The sequence below is a fragment of the Ips typographus genome, linkage group LG5, assembly GCF_016097725.1.
Source record: "Ips typographus isolate SLU linkage group LG5, UJ_Ityp_2.0, whole genome shotgun sequence".
NCBI classification, from domain to species: Eukaryota; Metazoa; Arthropoda; class Insecta; order Coleoptera; family Curculionidae; genus Ips; species Ips typographus.
This window is the reverse complement of record NC_138426.1, coordinates 14,296,666-14,308,703: the sequence shown is the minus strand read 5'-3', so window position 1 is coordinate 14,308,703 and position 12,038 is coordinate 14,296,666. Positions and strand designations below refer to the sequence as shown.

Here is a 12,038-nt window from a genome sequence, read left to right as displayed (position 1 = left end):
GAAAAGGATCGCATTGGAGTCGACACTCCATGGACAGGGAAAAACGATGGAAAGGGTAGCGCAGTTTTCTACAATACTAAAACTGCTAACGCCGCCATTAAAGATCACATTTCATAAAGCAATTCAAAAATGCCCTTTCTAAAACAAAGTATAGGCAAAACTGTCGCTTAATAATATTGTGATAATATTGATCTAAAACTGCAATTTAATATTCTGTTACACGGGTTTCTGACTCATCCGATTTTTTTACCATACTGATTAGTGGATAAAACTACCCCAAGACCGGATATTCAACCAAAAAATATGTATTCAACAAAGCAATCAGTTGACAACACTAACCATATGTATCTATAAAACCGCTACAAGAATAATTAAAAGTCCATATATATAACTAAAGTAGATTAGCTAAAATTAATAATAAGGTGGTGTTTCTTCGTTCAATTACATACAGATATGCTAGTTTTTATATTATTTTGGCTGATTTTTTCTAGATATTCGGTTATAGGACAAAAGGTTTTGATTACCGTATTGGAGAATGGCTGTTTTACCAACTCATCGTCTGCGATTGCACTGATTTACAATATTACCAACTGGAAAAAACCAAGCCCACAAAATGGTAAAAGTGTAATTTAACAAAAAGCTTGTTACGTTAAGACTTATTTTTCAGGTTATCGAAACTATCCACAAAACAATGTTAATTTTAAGAATAAGGACCAGGCATGGATTATCAGAAACTCCTTAAATTCTAATGGACCTATTGACGACTTGATAACAGACAAACGGTGGGAAGGTAGGCCGCCGGATATACTTAAATGTCAGTCAGTTTAATTTCAGCACCTTATAGATTTCGAAACGCATTTTACTCAACATCAAGACCACTTCGGACAATTATTGCACTTCCATGTACTTGCAGAATTGAATAGTAGGGATTTTCAGATTCCGTTCTCAATCTTTGCTGAACAGGAGGCCCACGTGTTTCTTTGTGAAACGCGTGAAGTTTCAAACTCTCGCTGTTACTGGTTTATGTTGGACGCATATGCGGGAACTAGGAGTGGATTCAAGGAATGCAATAAGAAAGAAATTAGTTCAATACACCTAAGTCCAATTAGTACTGGAGGTTGTAGCATTTTACGAATAACTTATGAAGTACGTTCACAATGGCCACATTTGTTTTTATGGTCCAGGGCACTAATGGGCGCGATGCACGTTATCAGTGAGTTTGACGTTTTGAAAATGCATTCGTATTGCTTAGGGATTAGTTGCGACCTGTAGCGCTCTCTTTCTAACACGCGCTTATTAACTGAACGCAATTCTGACACAAACGTGACCTCGATCTTGACGTTTAACGAGTTGTGTGCGTTGTTGCCAGATTGCTAGTTGACCGTTTCCTGTTTTTGTTTTTGTTGTTGATGACTTGACTAAAAACTGCTTACAGAGAGAGACAAAAAAAAACTCCATATTGACTAATATTGTTATTCAAAATTCTCTGTTAAAAAACTGCGTCTGTCAACTTCTATATAAGAAGTAAATAAAAACAAAATTTATGTAAAGTTCGTGTTTTAAGGAAAAAACTAAACATCTGGCAACGAGACGCGTTAAACGTCAATGACGTGCATCGGCCGATATATTGCCTTCTACTATACAATCAAATTTGCCATGCACGCTCAATCGAACGTATTGAACGACTTTTGTCAGCTGTCAGAATTAAGGCCTAGCAGCGGCATTTATAAAAACAAATAGACTAGTAATCATTTTTTAGACTTTAGAACATTCAAAAATTAGATAAACCACTGAAGTACATAATTACTAAACAAAGCTGCAGCTTACTAAATACGCACAATAATTTTTTTTAGGAAAAAAAGCTTCTAGAGTATAGGAAATGGAGCCACTACAAAATCATCAAGTCGAAATCAAAAATTTGCCTCCTCGACAAAAATGGCGACAAAGTGTTTCAAATAAACCGAACCAAGCTGTCTTTCCAACCGAGATTTGTTCTCGTGCACACTAAACGAGTGAACGGTCTATGGAAAGTACACAACTGTAAGCACTTTTTATAGTTTACATCGACAAAATGTCTAAAATAATTTTTTTAATTCAGTCGACTATTTGTATACTACACAGAGCGGCAAGAGCACTACCACATTCAGCACACCGAAATCACGTTTCGGGTGCTTATCAATGATGGTCGCGTTGTGCGTCAGTTGTCAAGTGAAACTAGAGATGAGTGACTATGAATCAGGCATACTTTTTAAAAGCGATACAATTCGTAGCAACTCTACCGACAACAAGTGGTTTCATTATAAAACTTGCTTTGACATTCCCTATAACAAAGTAGATTTGACATTTAACCGTCTAAATTACGAAAGAATTGAGGGATATTGGGCCTTAAACCAGATTGAGATACTGGACCAAGACAAAGGTAAAAAACAATAAAATCGAAAGTAAATTAGTTGAAATTATATGAGTTTTTTATTGTAGACTTGCGATTTGCGAAGCCGAAGCTAGAGTACTGGACAGACGAATGTCAGATTATGTCATCAAATGAATTAGTAACTCTACACAACCCGAATACAGTTGTTCTTGGTGACGTCAACCATAAAACGTTGGTTATAACGGCTTGCATAAACGTTAAATTACAGAAAATTGGAATAAATGCGCAGAAAACGAGTTGGGTGAGGAATGCGTGCCCTGTCGGGAGTTTAATGGAAACTACTGCCAAAAACCGACCAAGTACTGTCAATTGGTGAAGCTAGTGAACGGAACGATTACGAACAAATGTTATTGTCCGCCTGGATACGAAGGAGAATCCTGCGAAAGTATACTCTAGAATGTAGGACCGCATTGGTTTTCACACTCCGTGGAGCGTGAAAACGAATGCCGCCTCGACCGACCGAAATTTGACAGGTGCTCTACTAAAGTGAATAATACGATCATGTGATAAATGTCAAGCGTTGCATTGCTTCCCCTAACAAAACGCACTAAACCACCGCCCTCTATACTAGAAAGCCTAAAATGTCACTTACACAAACGTATGAAGATGTAGTAAGAAATATGTTTTTTTTTTATTATTTTGTGTAGTTGATTGCAAGTTGTTAGTGAAAAATCAAAGAAAGGTTCATTCCTGATCCAGATATGTAAGATATGTACAGATACAGCTTTTTTATACACAATCAAGTCCAGCCTAAACAAATTGGTTAGAACATTTGTCTTGGAAAGTACAACACACAGCAAACTAGTTTAAACACTGTTCAATGTAAGAAAATCTGTAAATCCTTGAAACTAGGTAAGAAAACTGGTAAATGGTCCTTATGTTATTACCAAGAACATTCATTCAAAATTTTTGTTGCTCACACAATGAGGGATGGTTTAAAATGTATCTCACATACCTGTGCATGTAACGAGTACCTAATAAGTTTACTGTACTAGAAAGCACTTGTACTTACCATTGAGTATAGTTTTGGAGTAAAAACATTCCACTTCACCACTGTTGAGTAAGATCCGGTTTTTTGTAAACTTATGAATGGCAGCAAACAAAAATAACTTACGCAAATAACCTCAAGTCCTGATTTTAAACCGTAAAAATGCATCTAATCCTCAAAAAACTCAATTTCCACAATACAAACAAACGCAAACTGTCACCACTATTTGCGCCATATTGGAATTTTTGACAAGCACCTTCTAGGCTTTCTAGTATAGTAGGCGGTGACTAAACTGCTACTTTAAATTGACATTTGATTTGATTTCTGAAATGCATTACAATTGACAATCATTGAAATTATAATAGTCACGTGCTCAGTGTCAAGTTTCGGTTCCTTCGCACGACACACTTTCGATAATTTATCATAATGACAGAGTTAAATTTCAATTTTTGTTATTTAGCGCGTTGTTCTAATGAATGTGGCTACGGGCACGGTTGCCGAAGCTGTTGCGACGGCTGCACTAATGGATGTTCTAACGATCCGGTGTCAGGCAAATGCAACAGTGCTGCCGGTGATAAGTGTAATAACAATCGTTTTGGAGAAAAATGTGATAAAAGTAAGTACAGTCTGCGAATCGGTTGAACAAACCTGTAAAAAAAAACATTTTAGTACTCGGTTATTATTGGTTCACAAAACCGCCAATATTGCAACCCGGTCGTACCAGTTGTAACGTAACCATGACTTTATCAGAAGGATCTGGCAACTTCGCTGATATGAAAATTTTCGTCGTTCAATACCGAAAAAAGTTGTTGCAGGTAAGCTTTTTAAACAAAACCTACTTTTAAGGACAGAAGCCTTTAAAACTAACCACAATGAAATTATCAAAAAATAAGTAATAAAGTTTTGCCTATTGACATATTAAAAGAATGGATCGGCCATTTTGAGTAACGAATATTGACGCCACCGTAAGATGGAGTTAGTACAGGCAACACACAAGTGTCCTGTCATTTGCCTACATAATTTCTATAACTACTTACTGCCTGCGTATTTTTGTGTTTTGAGTCCTGTCACAGACCTTTTTCGATTTCTAGACCTTGAGGCATTGTGTGACGTATTCGGACTGTTTACCACGCGATGACTGTACAGAAAATGTCAGTGACGGTCACGTGCCTGACTCATATAAATCTCTTCGCTTTACAAACCCGCACATTCTCAATTTAAGTCCAACAAACCCAGTTGACTAGATAAAAAATTCGGTTTGCCTGTTTTCAACCTCTCTCTCTTTCGGATCTCTTTGGCCGCATTCGTTTTCAAGCTCCATAGAGCGAGCAGAGCGTTTTTGACGTCATGATGACGTAATTTGGCAAAACCATAATTCGATCAATTGTCAAAGTACGTCATTGCGACGTCAAAAAAGCTTTATGTAGCGTAAAAACAAAAGCGGCCAATATGTCTTTGGTTGATGGTACATTTCTCCATTCTTTAAAATGTCAATGGTTTTCACACACACACAGACAGTTTACAAACCTTATGTACCTACGCATTTTAGAATTGGATTGCCCGCTCGGTTCCCTTTAAAATACCCACAACGGTCACTCTAACAGACCTTGATCGGAATACAGCCTACCAAATTCGAGTTTTAGGGTTAGAATTCGAGACGGATTTGGAGTACATAGAAATGGTAATGAAAACTCCTTACGTGAGGGCCAAATTGCAAGAGTACAATTTTATCACCACGTGCAAAGGTATTAAGCAAAGCAATTCCACATTGCAAAAAATGTTTTGCAAATCCCAGCTTTAGAGCGCCATCTGTAACGCTTCTGTTAACTGTAATATTTTTGTTGAAATAGACTTGAACGAGAGCGATTTGGTGGTCAAGGCGTCATCTCATTCGGCTACTATAGAAGTCAGTGATACGAGCGGAGTAAGTTAATGCCAATTTATCTAAATGTATGGCTAAATGTTAAGTTTAAGGTCGATTCTGAATATTGCACCTTGCAAGACTACGAAATTAGCTCCAACGGACTGAACCTGAAGCAAAATTATGGATATTGGCTGTTACAAAACCTTAAACCGCATACGCAGTATAAACTGACTTTACAGCGAAGTAACCACAAAATTTTATTGGATGTTTACACAACAGAAGATAGTAAGTGCACATAATATGCGTGACATAGACTTAAGAGGCGGTGGTTATAATCATTAATAAGTTGGCAACATTGTTTAAACATTATTAATTTTCACTACAAAGTTATTAACTTTGAACAGAACCGCAAAAACCCTACGACCTTAAGAGTAAATGGACTTTGGACAACCAGTTAACTCTGACTTGGCATCATCCAAAGGAAACAAACGGAATTCTACTGCAATTTATAATTCGCATCAACAATAAATGGATTTATGACGTCCTCCTCCATGGAAACGAGGACTACCAAACTTTCTACACCAAAGTGGTAAATTTGAAACGTCAAACCTTCTAAATGTCTATTGATTATTAAAGTAAATAGATTAATGATGAGCAACTGGAGTTGGCAAGCTGTTTGAAGGTGGCGGTAACCGCCAAAAACTCACACAGCGAATCCGAGTCTGCAGTGTTGTTGATTGACAGTCCTCCACCGATCCCTCGGGATGATGTTATCGTTACGACAGAGGGCGGTACCTTTGTGGCAGTATGGAAAAAAGAGATGTGGTCTGAGGATACTTTCAATCGCTATGTTTACGTTTTCACTACGGTAAAGTAACAACCACCTAATGACAACAAAATATTCATGATTACATACAGATATGCGCGGACTGCGACATTGATCTAACGACGCTGTTCGAATCCAACCAAATCATCCAATCAGTCTTAGATTCAGAACAAAACATACCGAATTGGAACCTCCTTTACAAGTCTAAAGTCGACCAAAATACGAAAAACCTGCAAACCGAACTAGCCCCCAGCACCGTTAAAGTGAGTTTCGTCTGGTTTAATCAGTACAAGAACCACACGCGCTACAAGCACTTTATACACTCTTATTGGCACAGTAGTGACAGTAAGTGTTATTGCCGAACAGCAATATTTTCCATATAACTGTTTTTTTTTTAATTATAGCAGAAATCAAAAATGTCTCTTCCGCCCTCACATGGTACGTGGGAGCTTTTGTACTGTTAGCGATGCTTCTTGTCATTTTAGGCTTTTGGTCTGCCAGCAGGTATAGCCCGGACGTTTTTTAAGTAAAAACACGTGACCAATTCTTTTCAAATGTCAGATTATCGCTGCTATATATAAATAGAACAAGGATAGACATAATTGTAGTGAGTATTGTCAAAAAAAACAGTACAAGAAAAGTGTTAATTAATACGCATATGTGGCAATGTCGCAGCTGTCACTGAATCGGCTACGTGTTTTCACTCATAAAACGTCCCGCGGTACAAATCTGGTTTATATCCCTAAGATACGGTGTGAATAAAGCTCACAAAAGATTTGTAAAAATGCAACAGAAAGAAAAACGGCAGGAGAAGCATGACAAAAGATATAATGGACTGGATGACACATCTTCGCAACGTTGGCAGCCAGCGTATTGGCAATGCCGTTAGAGTGTTAAGCTCAGAGGATGGATCGACTCGTGAAGACACCGACACTCTAAATATACCTTTAACGCCAGAACATGCAAGATCATTTTCGGAAATGGCGGTACGTATCTTTATACAAATGTGTCGAAAATAAAAATCAATTGGTTTTAGTTGAGGACGGGCCACACCCAAATGGTCAAGATTCAAGAATTCAACGATTATGTCAAATGTTCAATCGGGGAGGAGCTGCAACGACAATTTGAGGTAAGACAAAACGACAGACAAAAAACTTTTTTTCACCACTAGTTAATTCTTATAGACGTTCCCGTATGGCCTCAACCACTCTAGTCGCTACGGTTTGTTGCCACAAAACAAGAAGAAAAACCGTTATTCGGATATTGTGGCTTGTAAGTGTATGCGTTTTGTTTAACGTATCATGGAAGTAAATCTGGGGCCACTACTCTTTGTAATTTACATGAACGATCTGAATTCTATAGCAAAAGAAAATGAAAAAATCGTCAACTTTGCAGATGACACAAAATTACTTGTAGGTCAAGAGGAAATCAGCACTTTAAATCAGTCTGGAAAAGATCTGTTTATTGGGACCTCTGAGTGGTTTAAAAAAAATAAATTAGCTTTAAATATGGAAAAAACAAGTGTGATTATTTTTTCAACAAAACAAGGTACATTTGAGAAACCTAATGAAATACACCTTCTCACTGACAGGAGCCAATTACTAGCCAAGAACACAATATGTTTGGGAGTGCAGATTGATGAATTTCTAGATTGGTCTGATCACATAAATGTTCTGCTAGGCAGGTTAAACTCAATTTGCTATGGAATTCGAATTGTCTCCGGGTATCTGAACCTGGCGGCCCTTAAAATATTGTACTTTGCCAACTTTGAATCCATTATGAAGTATACAATTATGTTTTGGGGTAGAAATACTTCAATACAGGGCAATTAGATGAATGTTCAAAATGAAATACAAAGATTCATGTAGATCCATCTTTAAAAAAAAATAAAATAATGACAGTTTATGCAATTTATATATATGAGTGTCTCATCTTTCTTAAAAAGAACCAAAACCTATTTAACATCAAAGTCAATCATACATACAACACAAGACAAAAAGATGTAAACTGTCCAAAACATAGATTAACACTCACTGAGAAGAATGCAAAATATAGGTATGTGTATTCGCCTATTTAACAACCTACCAGACAGGCTGAAAACATTGACGGAGAAAAGTTTCAAAAAAGAAGTAAAAAATTTACTAATTGAATTAGAACCCTACACTATAGAGGATTATTTTGTTAAATAAATATTGCTTATTCTCTGAAATCTGTATTTAGGGAAAAATCGCAGAAAATTTATACAGGTGTGGTAAATCCAAAACCGACCATAGGAAAACCGCGTAACGGACAGAGAAACGTACATTATTGCATACGCGGGACTAAGACAGAAAACGAAAAAAATATCAAGTAGGCCATATTTTCAGCGCGCTGTTGCCAAACGCCAAGTATCACTCAAATACCGTCGACAAAATAACTTGGCGTTTGGCAACAGCGCGCTGAAAATATGGCCTACTTGATATTTTTTTCGTTTTCTGTCTTAGTCCCGCGCATGCAATAATGTACGTTTCTCTGTCCGTTACGCGGTTTTCCTATGGTCGCTTTTGGATTTACCACACCTGTATAAGTATCTTTAAGTACTACATAGTTCATAGTTTACCATGACGCTATTTCCTTTGTATTAGTTGATAATGTACATTGTACTCTATCCTAATCACAATTCGAAATAAAGACTGTTGTTATTATTATTATTATTATTAAATCGAATGATTTACAGATGATCACAGCAGGGTGATTTTGAAGAAAATTCCAGGAGACAATTATTCAGATTATATCAACGCCACATACATTGACGTAAGTGACTGTTGAAAAATGCCAAAGTTGGTTAAAAACGGATTTTAAAGGGGTACGCACAACCAAGAGCCTACATAGCCACCCAGGGCCCTAGTTCAAACACAGTAATGGATTTCTGGAGGATGGTGTGGCAGGAGGGCGCCACCCATATCGTTTCGTTAGCCAACTTGATAGAAGATAATAAGGTTGTTGTCAAATGTCATGTCAGTATTCCGTGAATTTATTAAGAATTTCCAGGAAAAGTTTACGCAATACTGGCCTGATCTAGACAAGGACGCAGTCTATGGGCCCTTTAGAGTAACACTGAAGAAATCGGAAGTACACTCAAATTATGTATCCAGGGTTTTTCACTTAGCTCATATTAATTCCGAAGAAATTCGACAAGTAAGTGGCTCTTTGGCAAACTTGGGTCTTAATCTCCACTGTCAATTTAATATCAGATATACCAATACCATTACACAGCGTGGCCCGATTATGGAGTGCCTGCCAATCCCCAAACGCTACTCCCACTGATGAAGCATCTGTTAAAGATGCATTCTCAAGACTTTCCTCTGATCGTCCACTGCAGGTTGGGGCAGACCTATCAAATGTCTTCAATCAATGAGAGTATAATGGCCTTGTTACAGCGCAGGTGTGGGACGCACTGGTACCGTGATCCTTTGTGACATTTGTTTGCGCATGGCGGCACACGAGGGGTACGTGGACGTCTACGCCGTTCTTGATTACTTGCGCAGTCGCCGTTGCAACATGGTGCACAATGTGGAGCAATACCGTCTCGCTCACTTGATCATCCTTAATTGTTTGGCAAACGATCAAATGCCTACCGTCGTGCCAGTCAGTCGCAACTTTAAAAGAGATCTTAAACAACTACTGCCTGGAATAGATGCTGAGTGGGATTACATCAATAAATGTGAATGGCAAGACGACGCCATGGTAGAGGCAAGATTTCTCAAAGGAATGGACGCGGACAATATAACACGAACAGATGGAAAAGACCGTTTCTCGCACATCAAGCCTGGTTTGTATGCTACCTTTTGAAGCTTGAACATGATTACTGAACTGACGTTTTTAAGAACTGTCAGTGAGGGTGTTTTTGGAGCCTATCGCTTCAACGGGTTACAAGTCGGGGTATATCAATGCCGTGCGAGTGGACGGATTTTGCACTCCCAAACGATTTATTACGACGCAGTACCCGCTACCAAACACGGTGGACGACTTATGGCGACTGGTGACCGAAAAGAGAATATCGCTACTCGTTTGTTTGAACGAAATTCCGCTAAACGACCCGGTTAGTTTTATCTACAGTGTAAGCGCGTATTTTTAAAGTCAACATTAAGTTGTGATGAATGACGTCAGAGAATGGTTTTGTTGAAGTAGTGTTGAGATTGTGTTGGAACTGTTAAGCTGGTTGGCAACATTTTTCTTGTTGACTTAAAAAAACGGGATTTTGTGATCGATGACACCACTGACAGAACTGACATTTAAAGAACCTTTGCTGAGTATTTTAGGCCTTTTCTATTTTCCTTAATCAACAAACACAACAAACAATAACAAATGCCGGAAAGGCTAATACATAACCTCAAAAATGCTTACATTGTCATTGGTCAAAATTGACTTCCAACATGAAATCAACAAATCCATCAGCTCTGAGGCTTGGTGGAAAGTTGAGGCTATGTTGTTTTCATCACAGATTTATGTTGACTTAAAAGACAGTGACAGTTGGATCCACCATTAATTCATCAGCACTTTAAGAACACTTTTTATAAAATTGTGGTGCTTGTGTTGGCAACAACACCTAAACTGTTGACTTTAAAAATACGCGTTGTTATACAGGTGTGGTAAATCTAAAACCGTGTAACGGACAGAGAAACGTAGATAATTGCATGCGCGGGACAAAGACAGAAAACGAAAAAAATATCAAGTAGGCCATATTTTCAGTGCGCTGTTGCCAAAATCCAATACCGTCGACAAAATTAATTTTTTTTGTTACTCTAATTGGAATTTTATTAAGTTTATTATTCAACAATAAAGTAGTGTGTTATGTTAGTGTACATTTGAGTAATCCCTGACACAACTCGCTTCAGAATAATCAAAGAACAAAATTAATTTTGTCGGCGGTATTGGATTTTGGCAACAGCGCACTGAAAATATGGCCTACTTGATATTTTTTTCGTTTTCTGTCTTTGTCCCGCGCATGCAATAATGTACGTTTCTCTGTTCGTTACACGGTCTCCTATGGTCGCTTTTGGATTTACCACACCTGTAGACACTTAAAATGTCTGCTAAGTTTGGTTTTGACAAACACCTCGTTGATTTGTTCAGTCATGCCTCGTTTTCTGGCCGTCGGCCAAAAACGTCACACTGAAACCAACCGAAACGATAAAAGTGACCCATCTGCTCACCGAGATCTTCTCCTGGTACACTAAAATCCAGTTGGAGCTGCGCGAATTCAACCGGGAACCTAGAATACTAACTTTACTGCAATTCCACGGTTGGACGTATCCGGCAACCACCACCGACTACGTTCTTTTTACAAATTTCATACGTGACACCAAATCCGTTTGCGACCAGTCCGATAAAACCCTAGTGACTTGCTAGTACGTCACAAAAAATACATTTTTGAATATAGTTTTATAGCGGTCTACAATTACAGTGATGGCGCCACCGCTTCAGGGGTGTTTATCGCCCTACGGAATATCATCGAGAAAATCGAGCAGGACCTAGAACTAGACGTTTGTCAGGTCGTTAGAACTATCAGGACTAGCAGAAAGCAGTTTATTAATTCCAAAGTAGGCTGTACTAATAAAAATTAAAAAAAAAACTGTAATTAACTTCGTTTCAGGAACAACTGAGTTTTCTATACAAAGTTGCCATACTGTATATCCAACAAGAATTCCTCAACACCTCCAACGGGCCATAATCGAATGTGCTATTAAATGTAACAAGTAATCAATAGGCCAATCAACACATGTTAATGTATGGTTTGTTGCATAACTGTAGTACACAAATTAATTAAATAGTCAAGAAAATTTGTACCATTCAAGGAAACAAAAAGTGAACCACCTTTTGTTGAAATTTGCTGTCTCTTAAGCTCCCGATTACAAGTAATAAAGGGTGTAATTAAGTAAATTTCTAG

The 12,038-nt window shown here is 37.9% G+C and overlaps 1 protein-coding gene across 3 annotated transcripts; it reads left to right on the top strand.

Annotated features, from left to right (window-relative positions):
• The first annotated feature begins 100 nt into the window (after positions 1-100).
• On the top strand, positions 101-11,884 carry LOC145729881 (uncharacterized). 3 transcript variants are annotated; one of them, XM_081980822.1, is made up of 28 exons: positions 101-616; positions 668-790; positions 845-1,146; positions 1,854-2,040; positions 2,099-2,419; positions 2,479-2,583; positions 2,640-2,816; positions 3,880-4,035; positions 4,089-4,234; positions 4,969-5,164; positions 5,270-5,343; positions 5,394-5,568; positions 5,688-5,872; positions 5,927-6,151; positions 6,202-6,454; positions 6,514-6,613; positions 6,918-7,095; positions 7,146-7,238; positions 7,294-7,381; positions 8,826-8,902; positions 8,953-9,087; positions 9,140-9,286; positions 9,343-9,470; positions 9,529-9,920; positions 9,976-10,190; positions 11,225-11,499; positions 11,556-11,691; positions 11,745-11,884. In XM_081980822.1, the coding sequence occupies exons 1-28, from the start codon at positions 454-456 to the stop codon at positions 11,820-11,822; spliced, it is 4,830 nt and encodes a 1,609-aa protein (XP_081836948.1). In that variant the 5' UTR covers positions 101-453; the 3' UTR covers positions 11,823-11,884. The 3 variants fall into 3 exon arrangements, with proteins under 3 accessions (XP_081836948.1, XP_081836947.1, XP_081836950.1); XM_081980821.1 differs by having other exon boundaries at positions 6,903-7,095; XM_081980824.1 differs by lacking the exon at positions 7,294-7,381 and having other exon boundaries at positions 6,903-7,095; positions 7,146-7,186; positions 8,821-8,902.
• The last annotated feature ends 154 nt before the right edge of the window (positions 11,885-12,038 follow it).